Source organism: Centruroides vittatus, unplaced genomic scaffold (genome assembly GCF_030686945.1).
Source record: "Centruroides vittatus isolate TY-2023 unplaced genomic scaffold, ASM3068694v2 contig_904, whole genome shotgun sequence".
Lineage (NCBI taxonomy): Eukaryota > Metazoa > Arthropoda > Arachnida > Scorpiones > Buthidae > Centruroides > Centruroides vittatus.
In genome coordinates, this window is record NW_027122594.1 from 843,779 (window position 1) to 860,040 (window position 16,262).

The window sequence follows — 16,262 nt, forward strand, 5'->3', positions numbered from 1 at the left end:
TTACTTATAATATATTTTATGCCAATACATTTATGTACAGTAAAAATAGGGTCGGACAGAACATATATTACATAATGAGAGAAAAAACACAACTTGGAAATAAATGACAAAAGGGTGAAATGTTATCTGCGTTCTCTCGCCGTAACCCAAATTCGTCTCGGAAAATAAAGAAAATAATCGTTTCCGGCACGAGACGAGAGGTTGCGGTGGATTCGACCCACCGATAAACTATTATTACCGCTAAACACTTAGAGTAACTTTTGCTATATTAAAACACGCATATTTTACCTGTTTGGCGGCCGGGCCGCGGTATTCCCCAACGAAACCGGAAGCGAATTGCCGAGAACTTAAGGTCTCCTTTTTTTTCCCTTCGAGCAAAGGCAACAGAATCCGTGCGAGTTTCTACGATAAGTTCCGTACATTCGGAAAGACTTCCGAATGCGTTTGGCCGTTCGTTTAATTTGGCACTCCGAATCTACGACGACGTATATAAATGGCAGTGAACGGTACAATTAGCCAAAAAACCGACGACGGAGAACTCATCGATGGGTGTAAATGGAAGTAATAAAAACCGTACGCGCACCGGCCACCCGGTACGAAACCGGAGACATCGAGAAAGTCCACCTTCCACCCGACGCAATAAGTAGATTAAAGGTTACGCACCCACGCACAAAAACTTTTTAAACCAACCAAGTCCGTCGAGCTACAATTTGTTCCGTAAATATAAAAATACAAAAAACAGTGTGTGTGTGTGAGTGTGTACGTGTGTGTATATGTGAGCAAACTCCATGCTAGTTTACAAACACAATAATAATAATAATTAATAATAATAATAATAATAAAATCAATAATTATCACATGTATTTTTTGCTTTACGATGGAAAATTGCAAAGAAGTTTAATCCGGTTTGGTAGAATTCCTCTTAGAAAAGATTTGGTTTGGGAACGAACGGAGTCCGTATAAATACGAACCGGCGGAAAAACGAACAGACGTAAAAGTCAGAAAACGACCGGTTCCGACAGTCACTCCGCACCAACCGAAGGCGACGAATATTTTTATTCCCAAAGATAAATTGCATAAAGAAAAAAAAAAACAATTTTGCCGGATTTACAATAAACCAAAGGCAGTTAATAGCGCACCTCCCACACGTAATATCGTCACACGGACGACGGAGACCGACCGATAAAATTGCGTACGAAACGACGACAAAGCCCCGGGCCGGGACGTTCCTACACGAAAGAAATATATATATATATATATATATTTTTTACAGTAAATTAAAAAAAGGCATTTAACGCGGGCGATAAACTACGCCCCCGTAAAAAAATTTGATTGCCTACCGAGGAATGTCTGAACCGTAAATAATACACGCGCGGGGCGAATAAAAACAGCTCGGCCGGGATTTCTACCCGCCGAATAGCGGAGTGTGACGTTGGGTGAGTTTTAACGGTTTTCGGTCGGGCTCCGCCGGGGGGTCTTCCCGACCCACGGCCGATTCTAGGGCGGGATTTGCCTTCGACGGCGGGTGGCGTTCCGTCGTTTCCCGGGAAAAACCCGGCCGTTTTCGAAAGACGCGCGGAACCCGAAGGTCGTTCCGAAAACGGCGGGAAGGTCGGCCGTTAATAAATAAATAATTACAAAAGGAAAGGAAGGACTCGCGCAGTCGGCGTTCGGCGCGGAAGCCGAGCGGAGAGACAATTTTGTGGCAGTTTCGTCCTCCGAGTGCGCGGTTGACAAAAATACCGGCGGCAGTCGAACGGTTAGCCGTCCCGGGCCGGTCCGGCAGTCCACCGACTAAAAACGCGGCCGGGTGAACGGCGGCCGACCCGGTCGATTCCTCTTTTTAAAATTACTCCGAGAGTCGGCCCCGCCCCGCCCTCAATAAATAAATCTTCCCGCCCGTCGGTGAAAACGGTCTCCCGGCCCCTTCCCTCCAGCCGCGGGCGGGGGATATAAATACGGGGCCACCGACGGGGGTTAAAATCTCGGGCGGCGCCTCCTTCCATCCGCCCCGCCTTAATTGGCACTCCACCCGCGGGGGCGGGGCGTTTGCGGCGGCGGCGGCGGGCGCCCGACCCACCGGCGATAAAAATAGGCGCGGCGGGCGTATGTACAGTGGAAAGGCTAAGCTCGTGTTACGAAGACCGCGGTTGCGGGTGTTTTCCGTCGATGCCGCCGACGAACTTCTGTAGCCGGCGCATGGTGGTGTAGACGGTGGAGGCACTGATCAGACCGAAGTCGAACATGTTGCTCAGGTGCAGCGAGAAGTTTTTGTACAGGTTCTTCTTTAGCAGCTCTCTTCCGTGCTCCTCCACGAACATGGTGCAAGCTATGGGAATCTGGCAGTCGCCCACGAACCTGGAAAAACACACAATCGTTACTCCTTCCCAGTCCGTACTCTCCTTTACCTGACCCGGCTCAAATTATTCCCGTGAATAAACCACTCCCCTTGCCATTTTTTAAAAAGAATCGCCACCCACCAAAAACACTTTAATTTCTCCGCCCTTACCCGTAACACGGGAAAAAACGGCCGCGGCTGCCAAAAATCACCCTCGACTTTTACCTTTTCGATCTGGGACCCGTAAACGTCGAAGAGGCAAAAATTAGGCAGTCTTTCTTCGCGCTCCTGGCTTAATTTTACTAGTGTATCGAACGTAAAGCCTTATATTACTAATACGAGTGTTTAGCCTATTGTCTTCTTTTGTTCTAGACCGGACCCTCGACCCTTCCCGTCCGGTCACTGGCCAATGACAAATGTAAATGGAAGCTAGTTTCCGCCAGGCACGCCCGACTTTTATTTATGTACGAACGGACGCGTGCGCGGGCCGACAGCCACTCCAAACGTCGGCACGTGCGAAAAAAATAGTGTGAAACACTCGATTTTTCTCGCCGAATGAGAAAAGTTTAACCGAAAGACATCCCAAGGATTTATTGCTTTTGTATTAACTAATTGCTTACATTTGCCAAACGACTACCCCGTATTCGTAATTTCTGAGCTGTGTTGAAAAAATGAAACGCCGATATAATTATTGTTTTCCTGTTTACGACTTATTCCACAATTTTATATCTTCATTGTAATAGAATATCCTTAGTCTTTTCATTACCGGTAGCGTCATCAAAATTATATAATTTAACGCTCTTTATAGTTGGAGAAAATTATCCAATATATTTAGGTTGGGTTCGACCCTCTAATGCGGGCTTATAAAATAATTGCTCGCCCCTATTCTAGACAGTAAAGTTAGACTTAGTTACTAACTTCACCGTCTAGAATAGGATAGGTAAGTCTTCTGTCCGAGTGGCCAGGATGGTGACCTTTCTGTCTGCGCTCTTGCCCTCCTATGCGCAGTGTTACTTCTTCTTAATGTCTGGCCGCTGGATTACGTTGCCCAGTACTGTTGCGTCTGCGAAATGTGTTCTATCACAAAAATACTCCTGCGCCAGCGGCTTCCGGTATTTTTTGTTCTGCTGGAAAACCCACCTGGTTAGCGGCCGGCCCTTCGCTAATGTGGACGCTTTGTAAGATATTGTCCGTCTTTGCCAACCGATGCCCGTATCTGCACTGCCCTTTTCTACGGCTGTCAACGAGGGTTTCACTGTTCTGTAGGGTTCCAGTGTTTCCTCTGCATCTTTGTCCTCGTGTTAAGATTACTGGAAAATTCCTTCGTGTTAACATCCCGGCAATGCGGGCAAGCACAGAGGTTGACTTTTACTTCCTCTAGGCAAGATCTTTGGGAAAACTAGCTCTGTGAATATCCACATCTGAGGGACTGTTTGGCTGCTTTCGAGACTTTTCATCGAAGAAGCGAGACTTGGAATTTTGTCTACTGAATGCTTTTTATGACCAGAGCTGCTATATTTGTCTACTTTTCGTCCGTAAATCGTGGTTTATGGGGCCCCGCGCATTTGGCTCCGGTCAATGTCGAGTTATTGCCATGTCTTCTATCTCTGAAGCTGTCCTCTCGGGACGCAGATTATTTGTAGTGGAGCCGACGTCGGCGGCTCATCGTGTGATGGACGAATTGAAACGGTATTAACCGGGTGCTAGATTGAGTACAAGAAAACACACCGACAGTGCCTAGAAAATCGTCGGTCTATTTGAAAAAGAACTTATAGACGTAAAACTTAAAAAGAAATAAATGAAAAGTTTGACAAAATCCCAAATAACGAGAACTGTTCCGCTGTGATTAAGAGACAGGATGAGGTTCTACAAAACTAGGTATGCCAGAGGCACTGGCATAACGCTCGATCCTTTTACCCTCCTACTGTGATGCAGTCGAGACGGGAAGAGCTGCGGATCTCCGGGTAGATAGGTGGCCGCCACGGTCGGGTCGCAATGTTGTGTTAGTTTTTGACAACTCGGGAATAATCTAGTGAGCAGACTGAAAAACTCATTGAGATAAGATCAAACCATCTCGAATTCGAATTGGCATCGTCAAGATGCGAAAAATTTACAACGATGGTGTAGTGGTTGAGCCCAGCGGGCAATGAGTGGAAAGGTTTTCGCAAATGCAATATAAAAATTTGCTCCACAGATGAAGTATCGGCCACCAAAGAAAAGGAAACAGACATTAATACCGATCTTAGTCCCAACAAACGACGGCAAAGAGGAAACAAAAGCATAAATCTTCCAACAAAATGGGAATATTATCCAAAATTTTACAGAAAAACTTTTAATAAGGAATTTATTATCAAATTTCAATTGAGAAAAAAGAACAAGGAACTCGCCAATTGGATCTTTGACTTCTTGAGTCTACAAAAATGTATCACTTATTAACATTTACTGCGGAACACGAAGAACTTCGTTGGGGGTGGCTCTGAAAAATTTTAAAATATCGCCGTTTCGCCAGTTTTAATTTTTTCCACCGCTTCAAATTCTTTATCGCCACCAGTTTCACTTACTAATTAATGCAGGTGCCAGTAGCCTTATAAGTTTGGTGTCTGGAAAGCAAAACTAACTGTTAAGCTGTCATTTACAAGAAGAGGGCCAGAACTCTGGATGGCTTATTTGAATAAAATTTGGTGAGCATATAGTCTTAAACACAAACAGTTCCTTGTCCAAATAATGGGATCCACTTCTCAGTCGTTTCCAAAAATTAGGCCTCTGAAAATTGACTGTTTAGCCTTTTAAGTCTTTAAGAGTTAAGATGAGTTTTTGCTGAGAAAATTAGGCAAATGGCAGCCAATTTTTTACATGGGCATAAGGTAGACTTAACCAAAAAGGCATGCTTTTTAAGTATTAAGATGTAAACTTGAAAGAGGTAACTGAGATGTTTGCAGCACACGATGTAATCGGTAGTCATTAAAGGGCCACCGTTCTGTTGTTTCACACACTGTCCCGAACAAATACAGTTACAGTATGAGCTCATTGATTTCTTTTTGGACTGGGGAAAATCAGACCAGATGTGAGAAATGGCTGGCAATCTCAACTATTATTTCAGCCTTTTCTTGATGACTCCCAAACATTGGTTTGACTTTGTCCCAAATGAAAGACAATTGCACCTTTTGTAAATTTCTAGCACCATCCTTTGATGGTTTGCACCAGGAGTTTAGAAAAAGTTCAGATATCCATGCCTTACAGCCAAGAAAGAATATTCCAACATTCTTTATACATTCTGAAATTTCAAAATGCTTATAAAATGTTGCTTGGATGGTAGTAACCAGAAGCACTGGCTATTTTTTTCACAAAAAAAGGCTATCAACTGGCTGAAAAATGACCAAAAATATCCTCCATATTAATAACTATAATTTTTAAACAGATTAAATATCTGGTCATCCTTTGCCTAACTTTCTCAGCAAAAATGTTTAAATTGCCAGTCGTGCCACCATTATGGAATTTCATTATGAGTAACAATTTATATTTTTAATTATTATAAAATGGCAAAATGCTTAACTTTCTGAATGGAGACAGTTTTATAAAAAAAAATTGCCAATGCTGATAACCTTCATTAAGTCCAATCCCGCTGGACGAATGACCCACCATTCCTTGTGTTTTAACCACCGAAATTTAATTGCATCCATTCCCTAATATGCCAACCACCCTGCAAAATGTCATTAATTTTCCACAAAAGATGTGGGCGATTTTAAGCTGAAATGGGCCAACAAAATCGTGCATCCACAGAAAAACTAACATCTGTAGATACAGAAAGAAACTCTAGAATTTCTTTGCCTTTCTCCACCTTCCCAGATCCCCCATCCAAAAAGGTAAAAATCTCTAGGAGGTTCTCTTTTGACATTGCTGGTTCATCTTTTGACCATTGCTGTATTTTCCCTCCATTACAACCTACATAATGGCCAATGGCCAACAAATTAAAAAGTCAGGAAATTTTTTCCCAATTACCATTGTTTGTGTTTTTGTGATAATACATTTAGTCGTATTGGAGTATTTCTGTCACAACAAAACTTTTTTTAAATTCATTCAAGTAAATTTAAGTAATTTAAAAATAATATATATACACATATGTATAAAAGAAAAGCATTAGTAAAGAGAATAAACAGAATATCACAATAACTAACGAAAATTTTTCAAAAGTTCAAACTAATCTTACCCATATTTCATAACGTGAAGATTCCACATTTTCATTAATTCTTTCTCTCCTTCGTTTACATCCGTGAATTCATCGATCATCTGTTTAAAAAAAATTAAAAAATTAACATCAGAATTTTTTTCGTGTCCATTAATTATTATTTTCGATTTTTAAAAATATCACATTAATATTGAAAAAACACATATCATCATCCCAAGCACATGATTTAATACATATTATTTTCAATAATCTGCAGCAGAAATTCCGACGGTCTGGAAGATGCAACGAACGGGAAAGATAGCGGAAGAAATTGAAAAATTAAAAATAGAAATATGGTACTTAAGAAGATGCAAAATGGAAGCCATAAGATTACCAATTTTAAGTTTACCTGTGAGTATCGGCAATAGTTTACAAAAACATGATGTGGATAAAATAAATAATCTAATCATAAATTCTAATATTAATTATAAAAAGTATAAACTGAAGAAATTATTAAGAGAAGAAAGAGAAAATAGACAAAACGAAAGCACCGGGTAATGGCTGGAAAATTAAATTTATTAATACAATTCTAATTTTATTTCGTTTAATCACAAATAAGATATTATCAAATGCACGTATTAGGACAAACAACCATGTTTGCCTTAATACCTGATAAATGGAAAACAAAACCGAAACATTATAATGCACATGACTAGAAAAAGTTTATTTTTAATGATTCAGAATGTGCTAATATTCATTAAAAATAATAATTTAACTAATATAAAATAACTAAATTTATAATCATTGCTAAGTGACTTGTACTTCATTAATGTTTTTAAAAATAACTAGAAACTATTTTCTGCGAACAAATGAGGTGCAACGCGGTTTTTAATTAATGAACGTAGGATTAAACAAAGGAAAGTGTGCCTTAATTTGTTTACAGTAGGTGCCAACTTACACTAAATAGACTGTAGACCTATAATGACAGCATGAAGTATACACGGTTCACAGAAATTATTGCAAAAACGAAAAGAATCCTTCACTCGCACGTATTGGACGACCTAGGTTTTTGAAGCAGTAAAAAAACCTCATCTTATATGCGAGTAAATACAGTATTTATAAAACCCTTACAAAATTCTGCATGTGTGTCAGATTCTATTTTAATTATATCTCAGGAGTGGATGAACCAAAACTTTTGAAATTTGGTAGGGTTGTTTCTATACAAGGAATTGAGAAAGTGATGCTGTTAAATGTTGAGGGGTTGGGGAGATGGATGGGTCATTTTATAAAAATTTTATTCATTATTGGCATTTACAATTGTTTAAAAACTTATCTGTACCCTCAAAATTAAGCTCTTTGACTTTTATAATAGTTAATAATATAAAAATTATTTTAAAATAAAATCTCGTAACATAACTTAAGCTATTGTCCTAATGTATTTTAATAGAGAAATTTATCATATTTCAAAAAAATTACTCCTCTTAAATCTTTTATTATTATTTAAATTTTGTATTGCAGTGTAATTGAAAATTATTGGACTTCCTTCCCGGTCCCCTTCATCTCCTGTTTGTATGCTGGATAAGTTGAGAAAAAGCTCTTGACAGTTGTATTTTTTTTTTATTTTTACTGTTAGAAGACTGCAGTTTAAATGTTTTTAGATTCGGATGTAGAAAAACGTAGTATGTTATCAAGATTGTGGAATACCTTTACATAAATTTTATAAATTTTTTATTTTATGAAAAAAGGGTTATAGCTTTTTATCAGTAAATTTTATGAGTAGTTTTAACTTTTTAAAATTGTAATCCTTTTGTAATTGCCAATTTTCCTTTGTAGAAAGAAAAGAGCCTTCCTGAGAGAAATAGGTCAAAAGGCATATTGTAAAATAAAAGGTTAAAGATTTACCTTTTGGTATCTGCTTTTCCATAAGACAGGGAAAAAAGGATAAATAAGTAGTGTCAGAAATCACACCGAGTACAACACATTGGACTCAAGATATATATGTAGTATTATTTGCAGTTGTAGTCGTGGTGTCGAGTGTAGGGAGAGCAAGACAAAAGAAATTTGGAGGCAATAAAACAACACATTTGTTCACTTCTGGATCCTCACTCAAACTCTCTCTTTATTCTTTTTAGTGTTGCCAACCTCATTCCAAAAGGAATGAGATTACCAAAGCAAATTAGACAAAATATACAAAAATTTAAAACATGTGTATACATATATATATTCTTCCAGTTTTTGGAGGATATGTATGTGAGAACTCAGGCTAGCAAATTTGAAATTTAGTCAATTTAATTATTTAATATTTGTTCTATACTGACACAATGAAGTGACTTCTTTCAAACACTTGGCAGGTTATTCGTCTTTTTATTCAGTTAGAACGCTAGTTACAAATTGCGTTTCGGGCATTCGCGCCTCTTCAACTAACTTAAAAGTACAAATTACGAACCTACAGACAGCAAGGCAATGGATTGACAGGTACGAACTTGGCAACAGGACATTCGAACTTGACGAACTGTAATTTATATCCTAATTCGTCATCAAAAGTTGTACAATAACTATTGTAGTATTTACAGACACAGCTCCCATACACCTGTTACAATGATGCAATCTGGTTCGCTATAATACATTAAAATATTTATAATTTTGATATTCCAAACGTTGATAGTTAACGCTAATGATTGACAGACAAGAAACGTAGTAAACTATATCCAATTCTATGGGACGAGTAAAGAGTAAGCCGATTTGACATGTAGCAAGCTCGTATCTTCTCGCTGTGATTTGTCTCTTGATGCTGAACTGTATCCATGTTTTCCTATTTTGATGAGAATTTCGATGATGAATTAACAAAAAGTACTAATGTCGAAACGGTGAGTTGTCATCAAAATAGGAAAACATGGATACAGTTCAGCATCAAGAGACAAATCACAGCGAGAAGATACGAGCTTGCTATATGTCAAATCGGCTTACTCTTCACTCGTTCCATAGAATTGGATATAGTTTACTACGTTTCTTGTCTGTCAATCATTAGCGTTAACTATCAACGTTCAATGTTTGGAATATCAAAATTATAAATATCTTAATGTATTATAGCGAACCGGATTGCGTCGTCGTAACAGGTGTACGGGAGCTGTGTCTGTAAATACTACAATAGTTATTGTACAACTTTTGATGACGAATTAGGATATGAATTACAATTCGTCAAGTTCGAATGTCCTGTTGCCAAGTTTGCTATCTGTCAATCCATTGCCTTGCTGTCTGTAGGTTTGTAATTTGTACTTTTAAGTTAGTTGAAGAGGCGCAAATGCCCGAAACGCAATTTGTAACTAGCATTCTAACTGAATAAAAAGACGAATAACCTGTGAAGTGTTTGAAAGAAGTCACTTCATTGTGTCAGTATAGAACAACATAAACTACAACACGGTTTTACCAGAATCATATTTAATATTTGTTCAAAGAGAAAAAATTATTTAAACCCGAGATGACAAATGCAACAGAGGATGTTTGTGAGATTTTCTCTTTGATAATATTTCCTTCGTAAGTGACATATCTTCTGGCAAAACCTACTCATCAAAGGAAACTTTGCCTAAAATTGGGTATTAGACCATCACCCAGCTCCCCACACAAGTTTACCACATTTGGGCTTACGAATGGATGAGGCCAGAGCCCCAATTAAAAAGAAAGGTGAGAAAAGGACATGACGAGAGACATGAAGAGAGAGTTCATCCATTCATTTATCAAGGTGGTGACCATCCACTGCTATACTCTATCACTGCCTTACTTACCAAACCTTTGCCACTCTGTACTAAAGAACCATTGAATTTCAGATTTAATTTGTATGATTGACACCTGCATACAAGACTGTTCAAGTATGAAAGGAAAAGCAAACTCATCTAAGATTGTACCCAGTTCTATGGATAGCTCCACTTGGACCAAAGAACTGGATCCCAATGATGAAATAAAGACTCCCCCATCCAGAGATCACTGGAAATCAAAGTGATACAGGTATTCATTTATAATTAATTTATATGCCTCTATGTCCTTATTTTCTATTTGTTATATATTTTGTCTACAGGTATAATACAAGGTGATCAATAAAGATTGTTTGTTTTCTCTGAATAAGTTTTTCCTTGATTGCTAAAGCCAAAACACCAGTGCAATACATCCTATTAATAGGCTAAGTCCTCACAGACAAAATATATAACAAATATGATACAGGTATTTTCCGCCACATGCTTACTTGTAAACACTCTGTTAAGGATAGGCATACAAAGTAGCTTAAAATCATCATATTTGTTTTATTTGTATTTATGATAAGATTTAGTAAAATAAATGTTTGTTATTTAATTGTTAATTAGTCTAGAGCAGGGATAGTCAACCTTTTTATACTGCTATGTACCGCCCACCCACCTGCAGTAAGTTAATTTAGCGCAATTGCAAAGTACTCATAATTTTTGAGTGGCAGTTTAGTAAAAATATGTAGTTAAATTTATCTTTTTATTTATATTTTGCATATGTTTATAACACACAAATTTTTTTTTTTGCCAGTGCACAAAGTGTTTTTTTTTACGTCAAACTGAAAAAGTAGCTAAATCTGGAAACTCTAACTCACCATGAAATGAGTTCAACTTGAGTGATAGCCACTGTTACAGTACAACCTGCTACATCAGTGAGTCGTAGATGCATGGTGATAACGGAAAGTAGCTTTGGCATCAGACAAAACCCCTACCAACCACTACAAAAGCTCAAATCGCCCACTAGTGGATGGTAGGACCAGGTTGACTACCACTGGTCTAGAGTGCATTAATTCTGTTTCACAACTTCCTCCTCTGTCCCTTATCCATAAGTTCCTTCATACATGGCTGCTTGTGCATTTATTAAAAGGTCTCGGAAGGTTCGTGTGAGACAGAAGTCACAGTTGGGTCACACCTGACCTGAAGGGTGCTATTGACCCTTCACATGTATATCTTGAGTCAAACAAATGTATCTATTTAATAATAAAATTATAAAATTTAAACTCACATGTTGTGTTTTGATTCTTAACCATTCTGGGTCATTTTCAGATTCACTATCATTATCTATTTCTTGTGGTCTGACTGGTAGACACGTCCTCGTATGATAATACAGTCTTAGAAAGAAAAAAAAGGTCAGATAATTCATTTTTATTAAATAGGAATTTAATATTTTAGTTCCTAGTGTATGTATGTATGTATGTATATATATATATATTTAACAAATTACATTTACCTATTATGTCCTGATATGTATGGTCGAGGTCCGTCAATGTCAGCATCGTCTGGTTCCAAGAATTCTGATAAACTAGGAGGTAACCTCTTGGGTCTATGAAATAAATGTATTATATATGAATAAAATTGATGATGGTAACTATTTTTATGGGAAAGATAATTTATTTTGGAATATATTAATAAAACAGAATAATTTAATTACATGCTATTATTAAATCACATAATTCATAAACATAGAATTATTTTATTACATTGTTTATTGAACACAAATTTGTTGAACAATGAATAATAAATTGATCATAAGAATAACATAATTTATAAATATAATTTTTCAACTATTTCCATTTTTATAGATAATCAATTTCAACCTATCAAATATCACCTGGGAAACAATGTTATCCAGCTGAACAATACATTCTTAATAGCACCTATTATTTTCATAACCCTAATTGACATATTAATGTCCCTACACAAAAAAATAATTTTCTTAATTTAGTCTTCTCCAACAAATATAAAATTAATCCACACCCTGCACATAGTTTTCAATATGATCATTCTGCTATTGCTCTTAGAATTAAATACAGTAGAGCATCGATAATCCGACTCAATTGGAGACTGGGGTTGTTCAGATAACTGAAAAAATGGATAACCGAAAAGTATGAATAAATACATTATTAGTATAGTATATTAGTATATCGCTATTAACCTACTTTGTGTTGAATTTTCATCAATGTTAAGCCTAACAAATTTCTTTTTTAAATACTATACTAATCGTCGCTATTGTATCATTAAAAATTATTTCTTTATTTTGCACAAAATAAATACAGTACTGTACCGTATATTGAAAAATATACAGTAAAACAAAAAAATATATATTCGGGTTACGTATTTTACATAAGGCCTATACATTAGAAAAAGAAGTCCAAAATTTTCTTTTGCTTCACAGCTGACGCTCCTTTGTTTTGCTTTTTTGCCGCTAAATCTTGCACACGTTTTAAAAACAGCAATTGGATAGCGTCGTTAAATAAAATTATGCCTTGTTTAAATACTGGCCTCCCTTTCATGGTCCAGTCAATGTTGCCAGCTAAACCACGCAAAAAGTTAACAAAAATAATATTAAAGTAGCCAAGACATAGTCAAATATTGTAGCGCCACATCACTAGCGGACATTCGAATTTGCCGAGTAGAACGAGGTCGGTTAACCGATGTGACGGTTGATCGGGGGTTGCATAATCGATGCTCTTCTGTATATTCGTTAATGATCCTTGCTTATCAAATCAATATGTTTCTATTTCACAACAGAATAAATTTAATAATAGTGCTGTATTATCATATTTTTCTAAAGCAAACTGGTCATTTTAATTGACACCAAATTTATTTTTTGAAAGGGACTGACTTGTTAAATCATTCTTATGTAGTATTGATAAATAATAATGATTGAATAAATAATATTATGCTGGTTATGTATCAAAACTTATGCCATTAAAATACTGAAATAAATGAATTACCGTATTTTATGGACTATAAGACGCTACATACTATAAGACGCACCTTAATTTTTAAGCAGTTTTTTTTTTTTTAAATACCTATAAGACACTACGGACTATAAGACGCACCTGAATTTTGGAGGCAATTTTTCGAAGAAAAAAATGCGTCTTATAGTCCGTAAAATACAGTAATTAATTTCATTTAAATTTAAATTATAACTTTAAATTATGAATGACTAATAATTAGGCACAAATGAAGAAAATGTCTATCTTACCGACAGACCATTAAATGAGTCACGGGAGTACGTCGAACGGGTCCACTTCTGCCGAATGCAAAACCGGTATGAGAATGTAAATCGTGAGGGTTTCCGGCGTAAGAACCATCATAACATTCGTTAATTGACACATCAATTCTTGCTCCTTTCAAATGAGGCTAAGTAAATTCAAATATTTAATATAACTCTATCTTTCCATTTCCATCACTGATGAAAAATTTTTTAAAAATGTGTACTCAAAATATTTTTCAGTATATTAAACTGTTATATCTATTGAGTTGATGCAAAAGTTTCTGAAATTTCCCAATTTTATAGTAAAACATGTATCTCGAAAAAAAAAATTATTCAAAAATAATTGCCATTTCATTCAAGCACCTTCTTCCATCAAGTAAGCAGATTACAGATTCCTACTGAATAAAACTCTGGCTGTTTGACCGAAAGAACTCTGCAAGTACAACTTTCATCTTGTCATTGGCAAACTGTTTTCCATACAAGAAGTGTTTCAGAGAATGGAAGAGATGGCAGTTGGAAGATAGTGTCTGGGCTATAATGGTAGTGAGGGACAAGCGGCTTCTGTTCAGTCAACTTTGACATGTGTGGTCTTGCATTATCACAAAGAAAGATCTTAGACATTTTCCAGTGGCAGTAAAATTACAAAACTACAGTGGGCTAGTCACACTAGCCCACTGTGTCTAACAACCAAGCATCTTGTTCATTTCTTGCTGGTCAGGTGTGGGCTAACTTCCACCAGTTGTTACAGCTCATTATCCAATAAGAAGACCTTTGTGAGCATGACATATCTTTGACTTCATATTGCCCGGTTTTAAATTTAACAAACCATTCTTGCCAAACAATTGCGCTCCATTCGGTGATAGATTAATCTGCTTTTTTATGAAATTGATAATTGTAAAGTGCATGTGCGAATTTAGTCGCAAGAAAGCATTGGCAAACTTCACATATTTAAAAAGTTGGTATTGTCACACAAAATATCTTTTCACTTATGACTACACCTCAACATCCTTTTTACACAGTGTATAAGAAACTTCTAAATGTTATCTGAAAACAATTCCAAATGTTCTACAGGTCAAGCAAATTCCAGAAATTTTTGAATCAACCTAATTAATTAATAAGTTTGACCAACATATCTCAACTAATTAATAATTAATTATATCTCAACATATCTCAATTTTTTAAAAAAATACAAGAGTCCTACACTTGTTACTAATACAGCCAAACTTCGGATTTTGAACTTAATCACTTCGTAAAAGTTGTTCGAAAACAGATTTGTTCTCAAACTGAAACAAATTTTCCCATAAGAAACAGTATAAAATGGATTAATCTGTTCCTGATTACCAGAATAAAGCCTTTTTTACTTTTTTAGATATATTTCATCCATAAAAAATACATATAAATGCAATGTAATATTCTATTATAACATACCAACTGAATAACGAATGAAGTTTACAAATAAGAGAGACAATCTATAACTTTATAACTTTTTAAAATAATTTTTATTCATCCTTGCCTGTGCTGAAAGTCTTGATGGTGCAAGTGCAGGGTGGAGAGGAGGTGGAAGAGAAGAGAGATTATTTCCTGTAAAGGAAGTTCCCCTCCATATCATCATCAGGTAACTGCACTTCAGGAGTTTTTTCTCTTACCTCTTATTTTCTGCTTCTCACTAGCAGATTCTGCACTCCTTAGGCCTCCTTTTCACTAAAAACCTATCTAATGAAATTTGCTTTTGTCTCTGTTTTACAATGTTAAAAAAGTGAGACAGCATTGTCATTGAAAAGGTTAATGAAACAGCTTGCTGCTGCCTTATCAGAGTGATACCTTTCAACAAGACTGCACACATCATTATTAAAAGCACTAGACAAATCCCCCCTCCCTTCCTTGTCCTCCAAGGGCATCTCCTCAAGTATCTCCTTCTGAAGGAGTTCAAATTAGTAGGTAGACAACTCAGTACAGCGTTCCTTCACCAGCTCTTCGACACTGACATTGTTTCAGAACATAAACCTAGAGTTTTCTTGAGCAAATTTTAGTGCAAACGTTTTGCCTTCTCACAAATGATAGTCTCCAAAATACTGTCGCCGACCAACTGCTTTAATTAATCCAAATAAAGAGTAACTTTTCCACTTCTTCTAAGGTCTGCAGTCTTTACTTGGTGATCATAGTCACTCCTTTGGCAACATTAGCATCCTTTATTGTTTCCTTGTTCTTGAAAATGGTACAAATCAATGACTTTGTAGAGCCGAACTGCATAGCAAGATCCGAGGCTCAAACGTCATTTTCAAGCTTTTGCATGATCTCTTTCTTCACCTCTAATGTTGTTTTCACTCTTTTCCTTTTTCCTTTTATACCAACACTAGCTTTCATAAGTGCCACAGTGGCTTACAAAATTAAAAAAAAAAAGCTATGGAAATAATACACAATGCAAGAAAACTTGCCAAAGTCAAAAAATAGTTCATCACAAACTTATGCCATGCTGCCAGCTCCACAGATTAGACACACAGATGGACAGCTTTGAAAAGATCACGTGACTAAAGATATTCGGCACACCATTGGCTAAAGCATGGTACTACAATGATTACGTGATTTACATTTTCTGTTAACCACGAGTGATGTCAATAATTTCAATTCCAATTTGCCATGGTCTAGAGCTGTGGTTTCCAATTTATTTTAAAATGAAAAATAGAGTCAAATGCATAATTTATGAAAGCAAAATTTTGCCATTGTTCACTTTTCTTGAAAATT

The 16,262-nt window shown here is 36.5% G+C and overlaps 1 protein-coding gene across 3 annotated transcripts in view; it reads right to left on the reverse strand.

Moving 5' to 3' along the window:
• Positions 1 to 16,262, reverse strand: part of Su(z)12 (Polycomb protein Su(z)12) — a 71,939-nt gene continuing 55,677 nt past the window's right edge. For all 3 annotated transcript variants that reach the window (XM_067281048.1, XM_067281047.1, XM_067281046.1), the window contains 5 exons: positions 13,509 to 13,666; positions 11,748 to 11,840; positions 11,523 to 11,628; positions 6,546 to 6,625; positions 1 to 2,358 (listed from right to left, as the gene is read on the reverse strand). In XM_067281048.1, coding sequence (XP_067137149.1) covers positions 2,136 to 2,358; positions 6,546 to 6,625; positions 11,523 to 11,628; positions 11,748 to 11,840; positions 13,509 to 13,666 — 660 coding nt within the window. In that variant the 3' untranslated portion in view covers positions 1 to 2,135. The remainder of the gene's footprint in view (positions 2,359 to 6,545; positions 6,626 to 11,522; positions 11,629 to 11,747; positions 11,841 to 13,508; positions 13,667 to 16,262) is intronic.